This window comes from Nothobranchius furzeri, chromosome 10 (assembly GCF_043380555.1).
Source record: "Nothobranchius furzeri strain GRZ-AD chromosome 10, NfurGRZ-RIMD1, whole genome shotgun sequence".
Taxonomy (NCBI): Eukaryota; Metazoa; Chordata; class Actinopteri; order Cyprinodontiformes; family Nothobranchiidae; genus Nothobranchius; species Nothobranchius furzeri.
Genome location: NC_091750.1, coordinates 73,032,297 through 73,054,850, shown reverse-complemented (window position 1 = coordinate 73,054,850; position 22,554 = coordinate 73,032,297). Strand labels below are relative to the sequence as shown.

Genomic DNA, 22,554 nt, shown 5'->3' with positions numbered 1-22,554 from the left:
TCTTAAGACTAATTGTGTTAGCCGCCGAAAGTCCAACTGAAAAGAGGGAACCCACCGCGGACACCGCAGCGATGAGTCCACCTAGAAACCTTTTTGGGCGGTTATTTTCTCCGAGGTCATCTTCAGTGACTATAAATTTTTGAAGTTGTGCCAACATGTAAGCGGTGGTGCGCTTGGCATGTTGAACAGTACCAATAATGGACTTGTGAGGAGGAGGGGCCGGTATCACGTATTTGTGATAGACGTCCCACGGGTCCAAACGGACAACGATACGTTGCGTATGAATGCGGCAGTGTGTGATCAACAATCCGGGGTTGTCTTGGAGGACCATCCCGGTTGGTGGTCCCGGTTTAATGATGGCTGAAGGAGTTGTTGCCGTTGATCCAAAGAGGATGCAGAAGATCCAGAGGAACTCCATCCTGTAATGGAGAGACTCGTGGTTAGTGAAAAGAACGGCGGGGGTGGGGGGGTGGGGGGGGTCTTGTTCTTTGTCGGTTAGTACATGTTAGTGGGTTAAACGTGCACTTCCCCCCCCCCCCTTTCCATTTCCATGCATAAAACTATGTGGAGACTACGTCTACCTCCTGCGGGGAGTCTGGTTTCTGTACCCGCGAGGATGGTTTGACGTAGGGTTTGATTTGGTTTGCATGCACCCATTTGTAGACAGGCTCCTGTCTCGCTTTGGTGATGCGTAACCTGTATGCAACTGGAGAGAGTTTTGCCACGATCTCAAATGGTCCTGACCAGCAGGGCAGGAACTTCTTAGCTTTGCGTGCCGGTTGGGCGAACCGAAAGTAGAATACTTTGTCACCCACCTCGTATTCGCGGCTGGTTGTCTTTTGGTCGTAGTAGGCTTTAGCGCCTTCTATGTTGGTCTCCAGTTTCTTCTGAGCGTGCGCGAACGTAGCTCTGAGGTGTGTTTTCAAGTCTGCCACATATTGATGAGCGGTATAGGCAGTGGCAACACTGACATCCTCTGGGTGATACAGGAGGTGCAGTGGTAGAGTAATCAGTCTGCCGGTCATCATCTCAAAGGGCGTAACCCCCGTGGATCGCTGTGGAGTGGACCGTATGGCCATCAGGACCAGAGGGAGCTTGACGTCCCAGTCCTTCCCAGTGGAGCAGACGTACTTTTTGAGCATAGAGACGACCGTGCGGTTCATCCGTTCGACCTGTCCGGATGACTGTGGGTGATAGGGGAGGTGGAATCTCACTTCCACTCCCAGAAGTTCAAACAGGGACGTCATTACACTGGATGTGAAATGAGTTCCTCGGTCAGAGTCAATGCAGAGTGGAAGTCCCCATCGACTGAAAACGTGGTTAATCAGCAGTACAGCGGTTGTGACGGCTGTATCGTTTGGCGCTGGAAGGCACTCCACCCACTTCGTGAAACTGCAAGTTACAGTTAGCATATATTTGTTTCCTCTTGCCGATTTGGGAACCGGTCCAACCCAGTCGATCTGCAGGTGGGACCAGGGGAAGGTTATTCCCCTGCGTTGCAGTGGTGCTCTAGCAAGCGGCTGGGAGGGTTGAAACTGGGCACAGACGAGGCAGCCTTGGACATAGCTGTGTACGTCCTTGGACATCGACGGCCAATATGCTACTTCTATCAGTGTTGCGAGGGTAGCTTTTGCTCCGCGGTGACCTCCAACCGGAGTGTCGTGGGCGTAGGCAAGCATTACTCCTCTGTGGTCGAGTGGAACAACCCAGCGTGGTGGGCTGTGATCGTCACGCATGTAAACTAACAAATCGTTTTGTAGTTTCAGGTGCGCGAGTTGACGATGCAGGTTTACCAAATCTCGGCTTGCGCCAGTAGGTGGTGACGGTCGTTCAGACATCGGGCCCTTTTGGAGGAGCTCGCGGATGAGCTTCAGGTCAGGATCTTGTTCCTGCATGGTGACTAGGTCCGCGTCATGTGGTTGTCTGCCTAGAAACACGGGTACCCCAACGTTCTGAGGTTCGTCTGCCTGTTTAGCATGGCGACGAGTAATCGCGCAGACCTCGTGAACGGCCTTGGGTGGAAGCCACTCGTCTTTGAATTCCCAGCAGGTTCCCTGGTCAGCACCGAGCTTAGCAAGGCGGTCAGCTTCGTCATTACCATCTTTCTCCGGACCTATGGTCCTGGAGTGACCTTTGACCTTTTTCCAGTAGACCATTATGCCTTTCTCAGTGGTGAGCAGATCACACGCTAGGAATAACTCTGAGTGTTTCACGTCTCTGTTCCTGGCGTTTTTCATGTGGTTCTCCTTCCACATGGGGAAGTGAGAAATGAAGCTGTGTCTAGCGTAGTTTGAATCTGAGCAAAGGACGATTTGAGTGATGTCCAAGGCTGCCGCCTGCTGGAGGGTTATCAACACTGCAGCAATTTCGGCGTACTGACTAGACTTTTGGCCCAACCGGTAGTGATTTGGTTGCTTAGTGTCACAGTCCACCCAAACGACTCCAACCCCAGCATGGAGCTGGCCTTCGTGAAGGTAGGCGCATCCGTCAGTGTAAACTTTCGGAAGCCCTTGGCAAACATTCTCATCAAAGTAGCGATGATTGGATGCGGTTGGGTAGACTGCGGCAGGTGTGTCCAGGGGGCCCATGACGGAGTCAGAGTCACAGTGCTGGCAGCCTGCTAGCCCTTGTCCTAGCGCTAGCTTGGTGTTCTGCATACTTGAACTCAATGTTGTATCCTTGGAGCACCATCATCCACGTCGCAATGCGGCTGTTTGACACTCTTCCTTCGCGCAGACGCTGGCTGTTTAGGAAGGTGACAGGCTGATGACACGTTTCAAAGACACGTTCCGAAGCAGCTCAGTGAGGGGCCTTGCTGTTTCAACGTACTCCTCGATGAACTGCCTGGAGTAGTTGCAGACTCCGAGGAAGCTCCTGAGTTCAGTCAGATTAGCTGGGGCTTTGATGTCCTGAATGGCTCTAATGCGTCCCGCTTGGGGCTCACCTCCATTAGGGCCAACCAGCAGTCCAACATACTCCACTTTGGTTCGACACCACTGTCCCTTGAGAATCGCCAATTTAGCTCCGGCGTCAGCGAGCTGTTGCAGCACATGACGGAGCTCAACCAGGTGCTCCTCGAAGGTTCGACTCCTCATCAAGATGTCATCGACATATATGAGGTTCCCTCTGGAAGCAGCATCTGACATGGCTTTGTGGAGGAAGATGTTGAACTCGGCAGGTGAGTTAGAGTAGCCAAAGGGGCAGCGGTTCCAAGTATATTGGCGATTTCCAAAGGAGAAAGCCAGTTTATACTGGTCCGCCGGCTCAACCTTCATGGTCCAGAAGCCGTTGGCTATGTCAACCGTAGAGAAGAAACGAGCATCTCTGACTCTGGCTAGCTCCTGATCTAAATGGATCATAGGCCACCTGGAGAGAGGTACTTGTTTGTTCAGTGCACGATAGTCTATGGTGAGACGCCATTTCCCAGTCGGTTTCAGAACCGGCCAGATGGGAGAGTTGTAAGTGGAGTTACACTCTCTGATGATGTTTTTCTCCTTCAGCTGATCGAGGATCTCCTGGATCGACTCATAAGCAGCGAGGGGAATCTTGTACTGACGTACAAAAGTAGGAGGGGCATTCGGGTTCGTCGGAATGCAAACCGTGTGCAGGTTTGTGAGTCCACAGTCCAGGGAGTCCCTGGATAAGATGGACTGAAACTCATAGAACAGGCTTCTAAGCTCTGCTCTCTGCTCCTCTGACTCCAGCGCATCCGCTTTGTCAAGCTGCTGGCTGACTTCGGCCTCGAAGCCGTCATAAGGTTCAGAGGAGGAGGGTCTCTGGTGTTCCGGGCTTTCAACCGGTGACTCAGAGGGTTGAGTATTTATTGCAAAAACCGTTAGAAACTGACCGCCGTCAGTATCTAAGGTTGCACTGCAAATGGGTTCCTCAGGAAGGGCTTCATGCCGCTTGATGGTAATCATTTGTGAGGGGAAAGTACTGAATGTGTCTGCACCAACCTGTCTGTCGTTCAAGAACAACGGAAGTTGTCCGATCACGGGGACTGAAAGTTCGAAGTCATGGAATGAGCTATCTATCAGCATGCCCAAGGGCTTTCCTGCCGGCATGTAGATAGGACTCCGGGTCGGATTTTCGACCAACAAGTAGGCAGAACGATTGTTCAGCTCCAAAAGTGGCGTGCCACAGACGGCTAAGTTGAGCTCCAAGAAGTGTGGTGATGGCTGGAAGAAGGCTTGGGTGCCTGGCAGCTTCTGATGCTTCATCAGAGTCAGACGAACAGGCACTCCTTTGACCAGTGGGGGCAGAACCGTGCTGGCCTCAACCACTGCACGGCAGGCCTGTGGAATGGTCTGTCCGGACAGCAAGTGTTCAGGGCCTTCTGAGCAAGGCTCAGAGGATGGTGTGGCTCGGGCCCAAAGGACTTGATTGCAAGTGTCCAGCTGGGCACCGAGTCGAACCAGCAGATCTGCTCCAATGAGTGCAGGTGGATCAAGCTGTGGTATGATGCTGAATGTATGTGTGAGCTGTCTTGCTCCAAGCTGGATAGTCAGGGAGCAGACCTCTGGCGCTTTCAGGAGCCTCTGCGGCCAAGTAGCTGACAAGAGTCGATGACTACATGTCACATTGACCAGAAGGGGGTCCTTCTGACGCAGGTGTTCAAACGTCTGCTGGCTGATGGCTGACTTTTCTGACCAAAGAGCAAGGCAAGCATCTGAGATGTGGGTGCAGTTGATGGTGAGACCACCAACTATCTGTGGTGCATATGGCTGCAGGCTGACGTTCTTCAGCGAGCAGAGAAAAGATGAATGTGTGCGGAGCGGAGTTCCAGGAGCGGTTTCGTGCCTTTGCAGGCGGACATCGTCTGTGGGAGCTGTAGGGAGGGGCATGACCTTGGAACAAGGGTTTTGCGGCTCACTTAGGCTGACTTCAAGAATGGAGGATGATCGGCTGCTATCTGGGTTCCAGGGCTTAGGTGTGTCCACCTGGGCCCACAGTTGACCCTTCTGGAAGTCGATGAGGGGAGCTAGACGTTCAAGCAGGTCCTGACCAACGAGAAGTGGTTCAGTGTCTAGCTGGCAGACATAAAACGGGTGAACCAGAGTCATGTCTTGGAAGGTGATGTCCAGCCACGCCCGGTGAGTGATACACTCCCGGGTCTGGGTGTAGCTGGTGATTTTCAGGTCACAGGGTTCTACCTGGACTGGTTTCCCGAGCGACCGCATGGTGTCAGACACACGACTGAACAGTGTGGAGCACATCAGGGTGATTTCTGAGCCGGTATCCAGCAGAGCATCAACCTGTATGCATCCACCTACGTTGGTGCTACAGTACAAACGGCGAGCATGATCATGGTTTGTTAAGTCACCAAGGAACTTCAGAAACTTAGTATCAGGTTTCTCTGGGGGGTAGATTTCAGGAGACTCCTGTGATCTACCAGTAGTGTTTCCCCAGCTGATCAGGTAGGTCCTGGCCACGCTGGGGGGTTGAGCCACGCCTAGTCATGCTGACGTTGGCTCTGGGTCTGGCTTCTTAGAAGACGACTTTGGTGCAAGGGTTTCTTCTGCAGATCTCAGCTGTTCCTTCTGTTTAGCTAGGAACTGCTGAAACATCTCCTGGAGGTCGGCTTTTGTCAGAAACTCATCCGCGGACTCGCGTTCGGGACCTACCTGTGGGCGGCGCTCCTTAAACCTTTCATTGTTCCGACCTGCCTGCCGTTGGTTTTGGTTGGGCCATTTCCTGTCTGATCGTCCAGACCTAGGCGGCCAATCAGCACCCCCCTTCCCCTCTTGAGGAGATTGGGACTGCTTTCGCGGTTTAGCAGTTCTAGGTTTAGCAGATTTTGGCTTAGTGGGTGGAGCTTCTGTGCCTTCGAGCTCCAAACGCGGCTCGGCGTTGGGAGCTAGGTGCATGACGCGGTGATGTGCGTCAGGCTTTTGGTGCTTTCCGCCGGCTTCCCAAGCCTGTTGAGCGTATCTCCTAATCTCCTGAGTTGTCAGTTTTTTCATCCGACAATACATTGAGACTTCGGAGCGAACACACTCGTGCAGGTTGTGAATGAACAGGGATCTGAAGGCAGGGTTTTCCTCGAGCCCAGGGCCGTTTCGACCTTGGAAATAAGCACTTTTGAGTCTGCGATAATACTCTCTGGGGGGTTCGTTCCTCCCGTGTTTGATGGAGAAGGCCCCCATTGTAGCTGACGCAGAGTCTGCATACGTGGCGTATTCATCCCTTAACGCTCGGCAGAGCGAGGAGTACCGATCTCGAATGTCAGGTGGTAGAGTTTCCATGAAACCGTGCACCGTTCTAGATGTGGTTTTCCAAATTAGCTTGAGCTTTTCCCTTGAAGAGGGTGCTGGAAGATCAAGCAGACAACGTTCTATCTCCCTGAGATAATCGTCGACGTTGGATTCATCGGTGTTAGGATCAAAGCGTTCTATGTCTTTAGCTAGCGATTCAATTTGACGTACACGGAGCCCTGACTCACGGTACAGCGCGTCACCTTCTGACTCTGACCCACGGTCTGTCTCAGAGGGCGCTGGATATCGCTGGTGTGCTCTGGGCTCCCAATGTTGACTCCTGGGGCCCAAATCGGGGTCCGGCATGTTGTGGCGGGCTGCTGGCAAGTCACGTGGGTGTCCTGGGAGATCCTCCTCCCGGGGCACGTCTGCGTAGTGCAGCCTGCATCTTTCAACTGGGGCATCTGCGTAATACGCTCTGTCCGGGTACGGACTGGCGTATGATGCTTTGTCCTGCAGCTGGTTGCTGGCATGCCAAATACCGGAGTAGCTAGGATGGGTGGATGGTTGAGGTGCAGGTTGGGCTTGTGCATAACCCCAGCCGGCACCTTGCACCCTTCGTGGACTGGGGGAGCGGTCTAAATAGAGGTGCCGCTCAGCTGGTTGACTTCTCACTGATTGAGAAGGCCGTGAAGATGAGGGTGGTGGTCCAACCTGGGGTTCGAGGGCAAATTGCCCTCGGCCCCTAGGTGGTCCTGAATGCCCTATAGTGTGTGTAGGGAACGGGGCCGAAGGTTGGGACAGATGAGCTTCATCTCTCCCCTGCTGTGTGCGTCCGTCCAGAGAGTCATGGTGTTTCCCCCCTTCCCACTGTCTGTTGTCATCAGCAGAGGGGGGCGGGGTCTCCTCCCCATCTTCCCCAGAATCGGTGCGGGTGTCATCGTCCTCCTCATCCTTCAGACTTCCATTTCGCTGTTTTTCAGCTAGCATACTCTGGAGGTTCAAGATCTCTCGATCATGTTGGAGTCCTCTCTGATAGAGGATCAGGGCTAACTTAGCTAAGTGAACCTGGATTGGTTTTGTACCATCCGGGTTTTCTATTTGATCGATTACAGTGTCAAGCTGTTCTTCAGTGAAATCCCTAGAAGGGTAGTCGGGTTCTCGAGCAACCGCGACCAGTTTGGACAATATTTGTCCAGAAAGTAGGCCAGGTTCATAGTCGTGGGCCGCAGCGCCACCTGGTTGCTGGGAGTTGGTCAGTTCACTACTCTGTCCCTCCATTTTAACAACCGAACCAAAAATAGCCTAGTAGAGCTTCTGCAGATAGCTCAAAGCTGCACCTTTTTGGCAGCAACTGCTAGCTTTGTAGCAGAAAAACACAAATTTAACCTTTGTGCGCACAGGTTTTAGCGTTTTAAGATTGCACGGAATGCCGTGACTGACGCTTAAAATACTATTCCTTTCAGTATTTTAGCAAAAGCAGGTGCGTTGCCGTAGCAACGTCTTACAACACTTGCAGTGTTAAATGTGCTAGTTATTCCTTCAGAATATTAGCAAACAGGGTGTTATCAGTCTTTGAGTGAAGGTTTCAGTTAGTTATAATAGCCACTGTGAGTTAAAGTTGCTAAATTAGCAGTTAATTTTAGCCTAAAAGCCTTAGTCAGAATCACTTACATACTGCACCTTTAATGAGGAACTGAATTTTAACCTAAAAGGTTAGCCAGAATTAATTACACGTTGCACCTTTAAGGAAAAACTGAATTTTAACCTAAAAGTCAACCAGAATTAATTTACACGTTGCACCTTTAAAGAAGTACTGAGTTACTGGTGAGAGTTCGATGCAGCTTCCTGCTCAGCGAAATCAGCACCACTCTGTTGCTGGTTCAAGGCTGAACAACTGATTATTTTTAATTCAATCTCTTTGGATTTATTTGTTTGTTTGTGCCGGATAGAAATCTCTGTGTATCCAAGCCTCACACGGGGCACCAATTAATGTTGGGGTTATTAGGAGCGAACAATTCGTAAGCTTTAACTTACTTTTGGATTCTTCAATAAATTCTGTAAATATGGGAATAATTACTGATTTATTAATTAATTAAGATATTCTTAGATATACGGGGCACCATTCCCTTCAAACGGGAAAAATTGAATCCAAAACTCTTATCAGTCTTTCTTGAAGTTCGTAGAATCCTTGGAGCAGAGACTTCTCTTCGACACAACAAAGCTACTGGAGACGAAAATCTGAATTTTATAACGTTTAATTAAACAATGTGTCAAATGAATAAACAATGAAATAAATGAATAATAACCATGTGATATAATAAAAGGAGTGGTGTGTGTGTGGTGTGTGTGTGTGTGTGAGATGAATGGGTCTTTGTTTCCCCAGAGTAGGTGGGGGGGAGTGAGCTGTGAGTGTGTGTGGGGCTCTTCCCCTCCCCTCGCATTCCACAGGAGACCTGGATGTGTAAAGTTTTCAACTTTCCCGAACACTTAGTGGCTTAGAATCACAGTAAAACTTAACTCAAACACTTCAAAAGTTAACAAACAACAAAAGGTCACTTGTAAATTATTTAATCTAAAAGGAGTCGGCAGCCTGGCCAGAGCTGACGACTAAAGATATTAACGATGATCAATAAGCAGTTTATTCTTTCAAAATGACCCGGCTGACGTTTTTGGGACGAAAGAGGAAAACACGAAGCTACTTTTTAAGCAAAAGCGAGGTTTTATTGCTTATTCTGGACTATAGAAGAAACGGGAGAAGAAGAGGAGAGAGAGAAATGAGTTTTCTGATCACCAGAACAGCAAGGCGTCCCCAGCTGTTTGATTTGACGGTTCTCCGTGTTTCTCCGCAGTTTGGCGTCGTCCGTCGGTTTGATGCTTTCTCCGTTGTTTACCTCCACGAGTGTTTCTCCACGGGCTGGACACAAAGAGAACGAAGTTTCTTTTGTGCTGAGTTTGACAACTTACAGCGTCTCTGAGAGCTGGATGGAGCTCCGCTCGTTCCCAGTCAGGTCCCGATGGAGTTGGAGTGGTTTCCAGCGGTTGCGTGGCTCAACTGGGGCACTTAGAGCTTCCGCGTGCTCAAGTTGTCGGAGCGTTCGACAAGCGTGTCCTTACCGCCAGGTATCCTGGGCAAAAGAACGAGGTTTCTTTGTCTCTGCTGAAGATTTATGGTCTTAGTTCGCGGGAAAAGCTCCACGGCCTCCCGCACATGCGCAGAACGTGTTTCTGGTATTAGGCGGTGACATCATCCCAATGCTCCCGTGTGCAAAGCATCATGGGAAATGAAGTTTCTTGGCGCTGATGTGATTATTTGCTTTTCAGAGCAATTTAAGCACAGTCATTTTGGAGAAAATCACTGCATAGTAATTTCCTCATGAGGTCAGACCCTCAACATTACAATGATCCAATGTTTGCGGTGCTCCGGATCTTGGGGAATCCTGTAGATGGCTCATTCCTTATGTCGTCCGCGTCTGTTCTGCATCCTGGGGCACAACAGAAATCTACCATATTTCCTGTCTGATTGAGTTTTCTGACAATAACAAATAGTCCAGCTGCTGGCTTCTGCCTGCCTAATGGCGCCGTTTCGATTTGAACTGTTGCATGCCGGGAGACGTGATGTCAACTCCCGGAGCTCTATATGTGTGAAATAAGCCAGTTAAATTATTACTTAAGCTGTGGTTATGGACTGCACTAGTAGATCTTCTAAGCAGCTTCAGCTTCTTTTTATAAGTAAGTAAAATTATCTTTCGGTACTTTATTTTGCTGGTTGAATGTTCCTGCTAGAGCAGTCAGCTGGCTGTTCCTGTCTCCCGGCGCAGCCGGGCGTACGGCTCCCCGCGAGGCTGTAGTCATGTTGGTCACTTGTGGATCTCTGATGCAGATCACAGAAACACTGCAGGTCTTTCAGTCGATGCTGCTTCACTTTTGAGTCGTTTAACCCCATTTCTCTTGCTAACAGTTTGCTGGTTGAATGGGGACATTGTATGCATTTACCATAACACCGCCTGGTCATTTGGCTCTTGGCTCCATGTCGACACAGAATGTATGTACTAAGCAAGCTGGAGGTGCCTTCACGTTGGAGTCCCTCTACCACGTTTTGTCTTGCTAAAAATGCCTGGAAAACCTACGATAGCTTTGGATTAGCATGTAGCTAATGTCCCGCTGATCTCCGACTGTGGAGAGTGAGCTGATGTAAAAGGCGATTGCACCCGCAGCGGTCTGAGGTTCTGCTTGTGTTCAACAGTCCGGGTCCAGAATAGATCTCCACAGGTGACCAGCATGACTACAGCGGGTGGGCTACCCAGGTCCCCTGAACCCCTTATTAGCTTCTTGGGTTAGCTAAGTTAGCTAGTAGCTGCATTGATTCATTTGTTCCAACCGTGACAGCCCCACCCTTAACTCCACCTCCTTTCCCATTTTTGGATTATCTAGACGTGACGACACGTGTGACACAGTCAAAATGGCGGTGATGGGAACCTCCCAGTTTACATCGAAAACTTAATTCCAGCCTATAGAAATTACTCGTCCAGTGTATATGCCGATGGCCTAACACCAACCCTAACCCCCACACGTGCATGGAGAGAACACGCTAACCTGATGTAGAAAATCTGCTGCCAGGATTTGAACCTGCAACCGGCAGCTTCACCTTAAGCTTTAAAACTCAACAACTGCCTTTTTATGGATGCCAGGTTTTATTTTTCTCCCCAAACAGGACAGAAAACATTACATAACCGTGCTTCTGCCAGCCGAAGCTTCCAGACATAATTCAGTTCGACTTCATTAAACTTGGCGCTGCAGGAACTAGACACTATCAAAATGGCATTTTGTGTTGCTTGCAGCTGAGCTATTTTAATCTGGAAGTAATAACTCAGAGTTGTGCTGCCGTCCTCGCCATTGTTTGGCCCTTATTTTACAGCTGCTGACAACAGAGCAACATTTACTGAACGATTTACCTGCAAATCATCAAACCGAGCCGAGAACAAGAAGCAGATTAGGCTCTCCTGCAGCGACGTTGAAAGGCAGCAAGACTTCCTCGCTAAATTAAACAGAAGAGACACCTTTTTGTGCATCCACAGCAGAAGCTATTTATTGATTTTCACGGCTCACGTTTACGTCTCATTAAACGGAGCTCTAGTAAAGCAGAACTTCTGCTGCCAAACAGCCAAAAGCTCCAAATCCCAGGTCTAAGTGTGTGTGTGTGTGTGTGGGGGGGGGGGGGGGGGGGGGGGGGGGGTTGAGGATGCTAATGAAAGACCAGCTTCCCACTCACAATATGCTGCTTCCTTCTCCTCCGAGTCAGGAGCAGAGATTACACACCAACACAGCCTGTTGTTAGCATTTCAGTATTCATCCTGTCACACCAGTTCAGGCTTTGGCACACACCGGCTCCTCCGCTGCTGGGGTTCGAACGCTGGGAAAATCTCTGGGAAATTGTTGGAGATAAAAATAAAAAAGTTGAAATTAGAGGGATGAGATTAACCGGAGCTGTTTAACAGACTGCCTCAGACCGGTGTCGGTACAGGATCTGCCCGGGGTCCTTCGACTGCCGATGACGTCACATTACTGCATATCTACTCGGCTTTCACACACGTTTTGGAAAGACATCAGCAGTTTTGTTAATAAATTCTTGTTTGTTAACACCTGAATGTTTTCTTTATAATTGTAATTTGTTAATAAAACACCATATTATCTTTGTTTTGTAAACAATGTGAAACTGCATAAAACCAATATCGGACTGACAACAGATAGAACAGTTCTAATATGTGAAGCCATATCTGTTTGTATTAATGTGGAGTTCGTCTGTATATTTCCTTAGTTGTTATCTAAATACATTCTTTGACTCAAAATATTGCTTGGTGTCTTTCAATAAAGTTCTTATATTTTATTTTGCCCCATTTCATCAACATCAAGAGCTTTTGTGGGTCACCGTTTATCATTTGCTTATATTTTACATTTCCTTTAGAAATTCAAACATATTTTCTCCAAAATGTGTTGATTTTTGGACTACAGGACTACTGTTGGGTATTTTTTATAATTGTACCTTTTTGAGGCCTAAAAGATGCCCATTTTGTGTTATTAACACTTCATGAATCTCTGTGTTTGCCAACTGTGGCTGTTCATGAAAGGTTGAGCAGAGAAGCTTGTTGCAGTCAAAGATGTTGATTCCAGCTGAAACCTTTGTAACTCTGTAACCTGAGAAGGCTCCACCTTCTCCTCCATCCTTTGTGAATAAAGCCCCTGACGAACTGGGAGCACATGGGAGTAACGTGGGGACAGCCTTGGAGGAGGTTCCTCTGCGTTAACTCTCCATTATTTGGGGGACTCAGGGTAAAATGTCTTCCATGTTGTCAAGAGTGTTTATTTCAGGTTCCAGGGTTATGGAGATTAAATATTACCTAACATTTAATTACCTAACATCTTGGTGGAGGATGCGGGCATGCAGAGCTGGTGAGCTGAAGGCTTTCCCCAGGAGCAGAGGGGGGCTGGTAAGCTCCATGGAGGGGTTTCTGCGCCCAGCTCTCGCATGACGATTCATGGACATTACGAATAATCAATCTACTCTCTCTGTGTGTGTCGTCCTTTAAGGTAATATGGGATAAATCTAAATTACCTATCAACTACAACTGCTAAGACTACGACCGCAAAGTTGTTCTGATCAATAAAAATAATAACGTGATAACGTTACTTCCGTAAGCTTCGTGTTCAGCCAATAATCAACTACTTTGACGTCATCGGCAGCCGAAGGACCCCGAGCCGATCCTGCACCGACACTGGGTTGTGGAGCTGGTGGACAGGATCTTCCGGGATTCTGGTTGGGAACATCGGAGTCTCAGTTCCGATGGGAAAACGTCCTCATCAGCTCCTCCAAGCCAAACGGTCCTGGGTCTCAGCCAGGAACAAGTGGAAGTGTTTTTATGTGCATGTGTGTGTGTGTGTGTGTGTGTGTGTGTGCAGCTGTCAGAGAGCTGCAGCCTGCTGCACATGAGTGTGTAGTTGTTGAATGAAGGATGACTTTGACCATGGAGGGAATTAAACATGAATACATGAATGTTTAGATTTTCGATATTCAGACAGGAACCATCAAGGTTTGCCCATCCACATCATGGACCTGGAGTCAAGGCTGACTTGTAAAAACTCCACTTGTCCAAACGTTGAGTCTCATCTGAAAGTCCAAACAGGAGACCTTTTGCTCTTCACATTTACATGATGCAGGATTGATTTTTTAGAATAAAATTTGGGTGGCTTGGGCATCTGGTCAGGATGCCTCCTGGATGCCTCCCTGGTGAGGTTTTCCTCCAGGGAGACCAGGAGACCTAAAGGGAGACCAGGACACGTTGGAGGGACTATGTCTCTCACCTGGCCAGGGAACACCTTGGGATTCCCCCAGAGGAGCTGGTCCAAGTGGCTGTGGGGAGAGGGAAGTCTGGGCCTCTCGCCTTAGGCTGCTCCCCCCGCGACCCGACCCGAGATAAGCGTCCGGAAATGGATGGATGGAATAAAATAACAATTTTTCCTTCTTTCACTTGACTGGATTGGTGCAAATGAATCAGGGACAAAGATGTTTCTCGGTCTCTGACGTTTCTCAATTCAATTCAATTCAGTTAAATTCAAGTTTATTTATAAAGCGCCAAATCACGACAAGAGTCGTCTCAAGGAACTTCACATAATAAACATTCCAATTCAGGTCATTTCATTAAGCCAATCAGAAATAATGTTTCCTATATAAGGAACCCAGCAAATTGCATCAAGTCACTGACTAGTGTCAGTGACTATACAGCAATCCTCATACTAAGCAAGCATGCAGCGACAGTGGAGAGGAAAACTCCCTTTTAACAGGAAGAAACCTCCAGAGGATCCTGGCTCAGAGTTGGTGCCATCCTCCACGACTCACTGGGGGTCGAGAAGACAGAGCAGGCACACACACACACACACACACACACACACACACACACACACACACACACACACACACACACACACACACACACACACACACACACACCAAACAATGTGTCCATGGTTACACCGTGATTTCTTAGTAAATATTCTATTTGGTGAAAGATAAACTTTATTGTATTTATCCTAGTGGATCTATAATTAAACGGGTAAACTAGTAGTAGCACATCCAACGTCAAGGAAAGCAAAAAGTTATTATCAGGAGAGGGATAATGTTTAAGTGGTTAGCAGCAGTGTGCTAGATGATGACCCCCTCCATGAGGCCACCACAGCTCAGCAGAACATCATTGTAGCTTCTTCTGGGGAGAAAAACACTTACAGAGAAAATAAAGTTAACAGCTGAAATTGCAGAAAATAGTACAGTTAAAGAGCAGACTGTAGAAGAAAGTAATAGAGTGTGAAAAGTGGTCAGTGTGTCCTCCAGCAGTCTAAGCCTATAGCAGCATAACTACAGAGATAACTGGATAACCTAGCCTTTTTAGATGGAGGCATGTTGGAGGCAGGGCAAGGGAGAGTCGTCTTTACCGACTGTACACTCCACCTCCCTCTACTCCCCCACTTGTCCAGATCTTGGCTAACATCAGATTTTAACCATAGGCCCTATCAAATAAAATTTTTTTGAGCCTAGTCTTAAAAGTAGACAAAGTGTCTGCCTCACGGACTAAAGCTGGGAGCTGGTTCCACAGGAGAGGAGCCTGATAACTAAAAGATCTGCCTCCCATCCTAATTTTAGATATTCTGGGAACCACCAGTAAACCTGCAGTCTGAGAGCGAAGTGCTCGGTTAGGAACGTATGGAACAATCAGATCATTGATGTATGATGGGGCTTGATTATTAAGAGCTTTATATGTGAGAAGAAGGATCTTAAAATCTATTCTGAATTTAACAGGTAGCCAATGTAGGGAAGCTAAGACAGGAGAGATATGATCTCTCTTTTTAATTCTCATCAGAACTCTAGCTGCAGCATTTTGGACAAGCTGAAGACTTTTAACTACATTCTGTGGACTTCCTGAGAGTAATGAATTACAATAATCCAGTCTTGATGTAATAAATGCATGAACTAGTTTTTCAGCATCGCTCCTGGAAAGGATGCTTCTAATCTTAGCAATATTCCGAAGGTGGAAAAAGGAAATCCTGCAAACCTGTTTAACCTGGGATTTGAATTACATGTCCTGGTCAAAGATAACACCAAGGTTCCTTACTTTGTTCTCGGAGACTAATTTAATGCCATTCAGGTCAGGTGATTGACTAAGCAATTTCCTTTTCTGGATTTCTGGTCCAAAGATGAGAACTTCCATCTTGTCTTGATTTAAAAGCATAAAGTTTAGAGTCATCAAATTTTTTCTGTCCTCAAGACAAGCCTGTAATCTACCCAACCGATTTGGTTCATCAGGGTTAATGGATAAATATAACTGAGTATCGTCAGCATAACAGTGGAAGTTTATCCCATGCTGTCTAATGATTTTACCAATTGGGAGCATATATATAGTAAAAAGAATTGGTCCAAGCACTGAACCCTGTGGTACTCCACAAGTAACCCTGGAGTATGAAGACGATTTGTCATGTACATTTACAAAATGAAATCTATCAGACAGGTAGGATTTAAACCAGCCTAACACTGTTCCTTTGATCCCTACAACATGTTCAAGCCTTTCTAAAAGAACATTGTGATCTACTGTGTCTAAGACAGCACTGAGATCTAACAAGACTAGAACAGACACAAGATTCTTATCTGAGGCCATGAGAATATCATTTGTAACTCTCACTAATGCAGTTTCAGTGCTGTGATACTCTCTAAAACCAGACTGAAATTCCTCAAACAGACCATTAGTGTTTAAATGCTCACATACTTGGATGGCCCCTATTTTCTCCAGGACTTTGGATAAAAATGGAAGGTTAGATATTGGTCTATAATTCATTGGGTCATCTGGATCCAGAGAAGACTTCTTAAGTGAAGGTTTGATTACAGCAACCTTAAAATCCTGTGGTACATACCCATTTACTAAGGATAGATTGATTATATCTAGAATGGGGGCAGTAACCAAAGGAAATGCATCTTTAAATAATTTGGTTGGGATTGGATCCAAAATGCAAGTTGAAATAATTTTTCCTTGTTTCACTTGACTGGATTGGTGCAAATGAATCAGGGACAAAGATGTTTCTCGGTCTCTGACGTTTCTCGACCAGATTTGGTCTGATATACATGGAAAGAAAGAAAGAAAGAAAGAAAGAAAGAAAGAAAGAAAGAAAGAAAGATAATGATCTATTATAAAGTGCTTCACAAGAACAAAACATTCAAAATTCAAAAAGAAAATAAAACATTTAAACAAATGAATGAAAAATATGGTTAATATTAGAAGAAAAAATACAAATGACTACATAAATAAAATAAAATAAAAATACAAAATGCAAGAAAAGGGAGAGAGACAATGTGCAGGAAAGAGGGAACTCAGTGGATCCAGAGAAAGGCGGAGTTGGTAGAAAGAGCCGTGGTGGTGATGGTGAAGGTCACACCAAAGCCTGAACAGGTGAGTTTAAAGTAGAGCACTGAGTCCACTGATCTCAGGCTCAGGGGGAGAGAGGTCCAGAGTCTGGGGGCCACAGCAGCAGATGATCTGTCACCTTTGACCTTTAGCCTGGTGCTGTACAACCAGTAGGCTTTGATCACTGGACCTCAGGGACCTGCTGGGGGTGTAGGGACTAAGAAGATCACCAATGTAAGGTGGTGCTTGTCCATGTAAGGCCCTATAGACCAGAACCAGGATCTTGAAATGAAGCCTGAAGTTGACTGGCAACCAGTGAAGCTGGAGGAGAAGCGGGGTGATGTGGGTGTACTTTGTATGTTTGTATATAATAAAATTAAATCCCATCCCACCCTCCACGGTGGCCTCAACCTTCCAAGCTCGGGTCCTCTACCAGAGGCCTGGGAACTTGAGGGTTCTGCAGCATCTTAGCTGTTCCTAGAACTGCTCTTTTCTGGACTGAGATATTTTTGCTGGGATCTGCTTTAGCCACTCCTCCAGCCTGGGGGTTACTGTCCCGAGTGCCCCGATGAGCATGGGTATATATATGTTTACACAACAGTTAGTTCCGACCGAGTGATTTGATTGGTCAAGAGACTTTCCAAGAGTGCTGATATTGGACTATAACAGCACTGGGACTGTTTACAAACAGTATCACTCCGCTGGACACAGGCGTTACTTCCATTAACTCTTGGATTTTGACCGACTTTGCACAGCAAAGATGGACATATTTCCTCAGAAAACATTCGATCTACAGTATGAATGGTCATCAGACTCTGACACTGAAGGGAAGGAAATCGGACCGAATACAAACCAGGTGTGCTGACATGTCAACAGCGGACCTCGACGAATTAGAGAAGAGCAAAAAAGAAGTCAACACTGTGAGGGAGACAGCCTGGGCTCTGAACTGCTTTCAGACTTGGCTCAACCTCAAAAATATCCAAGTGAACTTTCAGCAAGTTAAGAAGACTGAACACGGTGTTAAGGGAGTTTTATGGATCCATCCGGACAGCTAAAGGGGAGCTCTACAGCATCAGAAGCTACCTCGGACTTCGGGCGGGATCAGAGCCACCGGTGAGCCGCTCATGGAATTTAATGCAGGACCCAGAGTTTATACCAGCCAACAATGTTTTCAAAGGAGTCACACGGAAACATTCAGATAATTGTAAATGATACAAAGTAAAGTTACAGTGCTTTGTAGAAAATGTTTGTGTTGCCTAGCAACAGCCTTGTCTGAGTCTCCATTATGTGTTGGGACTATTTGTGTTGGCGTAGCCTGATAAATGATTAAATAAATGAACAAATCATAAATGGTAATGTAATATAGTGGCCTGTATTTGATATAGCACCTTCTAGAGTCCTGGAACCCCTCAAGGTGCTTTACAACACAATCAGTCATTCACCCATAGAGAGGATTATAAGACACCTTTCGTCAAACATTTTGACAGGTCTATTGTTCTTTGACCTTTCATTCCTATTGTTCATTTGACCCTTGACCTTGCCCCCCCTTCCTATCATTAATCAAATGGACAGGTGTATTGTTCAATCTTTGCCCCCCCTTCCGTATCATTAATCAAGTGGACATGTGTATTGTTGAGCGTCCAGATGGCTTAGACCCCCCACGCCGCATCATCAATGGCGTATTGTTGAACGTGTCCAGATGGTCTAGACCCCCCACGCCGCATCATCAATGGCGTATTGTTGAGCGTCCATGATATCCCACGTCATAGGCTAATGTGTGTAATGGTGTGTGGTTTCTTTTTTGTGATAGCCCATCGGTTCCCACAGCCCCTCCCTTCTGAGTGTAATCCTATTGTGTTTAACTCTTTAAAAGCTCAGATCTGTCCGAATGGTGAAAAGCCGAGCTCTAAGAAAAAATGATGAACCACGAGGAGCTGAATGAAGCACCAGGCCGCGCTGAAGAGGTGCCTACAGACATGGCTCACTGACAGTGGATGAGTGCGGCCTAACTGTTGTGAATGACAGCCCCACACACTGTCAAGTACCTATGAAATGGTTGTACGTTTCCTCAAAGTTAAAGAATCTGTTTTTGTAGTAGCAGACAAGATGGTATGGTCTGCTAGCTCTTGAGTGAGTGGCAGAAGCTGAAGTCAATGCATGAACTTTTGCAGCCTTTTGCTGAACACACACAAACTCTTCAGAGTGACACATTTGTCTATGTCATTAATACTCTCTTTGAGATGTTCACGTTGGATTTCGTATGTTCAGTCTTAAATTTTGTGTTTAAATGTGTTATTTACATGCAGCTCACTGACACTTTTTGACCAGAACTAAAACTATTGTGTAAAACTCTCTGTCCAGCAGCACATCAAATTAATGGCTGTAAGACACACACACACACACACACACACACACACACACACACACACACACACACACACACACACACACACACACACACACACACACACACACACACACACACACACACACACACTTCTCTAAGAAGTAAAAGGATTACATTCAAACATTTCTATCACTTCACAAAAGCAATGGTTTACCATCCTAAACCATTTATGGTCCTGTTGTAAACCACCATGCATTCTCAAGCCTATAAGAACAAAAGTTGATCCTTACCTCAGCGTGAATGAAATGGCTGTACGTTTCCTCAAAGTTAAAGAATCTGTTTTTGTAGTAGCAGACAAGATGGTATGGTCTGCTAGCTCTTGAGTGAGTGGCAGAAGCTGAAGTCAATGCATGAACTTTTGCAGCCTTTTGCTGAACACACACAAACTCTTCAGAGTGACACATTTGTCTATGTCATTAATACTCTCTTTGAGATGTTCACGTTGGATTTCGTATGTTCAGTCTTAAACTTTGTGTTTAAATGTGTTATTTACATGCAGCTCACTGACACTTTTTGACCAGAACTAAAACTATTGTGTAAAACTCTCTGTCCAGCAGCACATCAAATTAATGGTTGTAAGCACACACACACACACACACACACACACACACACACACACACACACACACACACACACACACACACACACACACACACACACACACACACACACATACACACACACACACACACACACACACACACACACACACACACACACACACGCACACACACACTTCTCTAAGAAGTAAAGGGATTACATTCAAACATTTGTCTTTGACTAAACCATTCAAACATTTCTATCACTTCACAAAAGCAATGGTTTACCATCCTAAACCATTTAAGGTACTGTTGTAAACCAGCCTGCATACTCAAGCCTATAAGAACAAAAGTTGATCCTTACCTCAGCGTGATGCTTTTTAAGATCTGTTGAGCTTTCTTAAAGTTCATTCTAAACAATTTTGCACGGCCAGCGACTTCTGACAAAGCAAATGACTTCCTTTTTGTTCTGCAGGTGGCGGTAAGTTTTAAAACAAAGATCTGGCTGAACCAAATCGTCACAGAAACAACACACAAAAAGCAAATTACTTTTTTTTTTGCAGGTGGGCTGAATTGAAAGAGTGGCGGGAAAGTTTTAAAACAAAGTTCTGATTCATTCTAACCAAGTCGGCATGGTAACAATTCACAAAAGCAAATGACTTGCTATTGTTTCAAAGAGCTATTTAGGTGAAAGCTTAACCATCGCCTCCTGCCTTTAGAGTCACATTTTGTTTTCACTGTCACACACACACACACACACACACACACACACACACACACACACACACACACACACACACACACACACACACACATTGCTTCCTGCCTCAGAGAAAAGATTTGATCCATTTTGTAGGACCTATAACAGCTGAAATAAATAAAAAGCTGTTTATGAGGTTTGTTTTTTGGGAGGGGTGGATTAGTAAAGTCTCAGAGCAGACGTACCTCTGGTCAAACCTTTAATGACATACCTCCCAGAATAGTTAAACTAAGGCACATGCATGCCGTAAACGGATTTACACACGAGTGAAAGAGCTGCTACATTTTAACCAAAACATGAGCGAAGAATAAGAATAAGAAGAAGAAGCGATGGATACGTGTTTTGAATATAGCCTTCCTCTGCTAAAAACAACGTTCGAATTGAGACATGATGAGATTTCAGGAAGAAATGTCCGGTATTATTTTTTGGATCGTAAAGGTTTTTTTATTTCTGCTCCAGGGAGTTTTGACGAAGCAATGGATACGAGCGCACACACACACACACACACACACACACACACACACACACACACACACACACACACACACACACACACACACACACACACACACACACACACACACACACACACACACACACACACAACTCTAAACAACCATTCATACATTTGTCTACCTATACAACAAAGCAAATGACTCTGTATTGTTTATAAACATTTTTTTTTTCGACCAATCGCAACCGTTTTCTATTCATGATTTTTTTAAACAGCTGTATAAAATGTAAAAGCGCATTTTCGGAGTCGTGATTTGAGGTGTAACAAGCTAAGATGACGGGTAAGTTTTTAACTCAAGACGCAAATCTTTTTTTTTCTCTTTCTGGTTTAACATCTTTATTTTCAGACGCTATTGTCATATCGGACGGCGAGTGGGAAGAAATTCCTATTGAGGAATTAACTTGTAAAACTCCGGTACCGGTCCCCCTGGATGATTTGTCTAAAATTAATCGCGCGGTCGAGAATCTGAGTGAGTGGATTTTATAAATATATACGTAACGTTCTTTTATTCAACTGAGAAATATCTCATTTTACAGAAAAGGAGGGGGTTCAACCTTACCCCGGAAGTGATAACTTTTACCCAACCACGCCTCCATCCACCAGCCGAACCGTCTTACATTCGTATCAGCCCAGCCATACCGTCAGATCACACGGGAATGCGAGCGTGAAAGCTGTTCGTTACAGGACCGTCACGCCGCAGACGATCCTCGAAGCTGGTAAGTGATTACAAAATAGCGATTAATAAGTCAGAGATGTGTCGTTCATATTTATCGTTTTTATTCTTCAGAGCAACGTCCGACGGCCTACGCACCCCCAATATCTCAGCCCCCACCACCTCCAGCCCCTTCTCATGCGCGGACGGATGGTAACGATAAAAAAACAACTGATTAATAAGTCAAAGATGACTCGTACACATTTACCGTTGTTTTTTTATCCTTTCAGAACAACATTCGACTGCCGCTTCAATATCTCCGCCCACACCTCCTCCATCTCCTCCTCCTCCTCCTCCTCCCCCTTCTCCTGCACAGGGTAAGAGATTTATAAAAAGGTGGTTATTTACTTCAAAGATGATTCGTTCATATTTTTTCATTATTTTTATTCTTTCAGAACAATCCGACAGCGACTCTGAAACCGCTGAACGTGGTCCTGAGCAGCCAGCCGGTAAGCTGTTTCACAAAAAGCTCCGCATAGTATATTAAATTTGAAGTAAAAAAGATGTTTTTATCCTTTCAGATGAAGAGGAAGAGAACGCACCACCTCCTGCACCTGTACAGAGTAAGTTAAATTTTATATATAATTTATTAAAAGCTCGTTCATTTTATTTATTTTTATTTATTTTTTTCATCAGAAAAACGACTGAAGAAAAAGAAAAACATCCGTCTTTCACCACTTCAGAGATTAAACAGGATGAAAATGGCCTACTTATTGCTGCAGGTCAACTCAGGCCTGGTCGAAGTGGTCCAACAAGTGCTGGCTCTGTAAAAGGAGGACGCAGATTTTTTCTTCATTTTTAGTAGGTTATTAATGTCTTTTGTATCATGAGTGAAAATTGGTTTGACGACCTTTCAGATTTGATTGAAGTAGATGGTGAATTAAATGTAGATTTGTTAGATCGAATTTTAGCCAGCCAAAATCCCTCAGATGAGGCCGATAATTTGGTGTTAAATGACTGGTTTGATTTAAGCGGACTGAGTGAA

The 22,554-nt window shown here is 46.0% G+C and overlaps 1 protein-coding gene across 1 annotated transcript; it reads left to right on the top strand.

The window, feature by feature from the left end:
• Positions 1-21,001: 21,001 nt before the first annotated feature.
• On the top strand, positions 21,002-22,346 carry LOC139072137 (uncharacterized). The gene is made up of 7 exons (XM_070555405.1): positions 21,002-21,326; positions 21,394-21,573; positions 21,645-21,722; positions 21,800-21,886; positions 21,965-22,018; positions 22,091-22,132; positions 22,206-22,346. The coding sequence occupies exons 1-7, from the start codon at positions 21,131-21,133 to the stop codon at positions 22,337-22,339; spliced, it is 771 nt and encodes a 256-aa protein (XP_070411506.1). The 5' UTR covers positions 21,002-21,130; the 3' UTR covers positions 22,340-22,346.
• Positions 22,347-22,554: the final 208 nt, after the last annotated feature.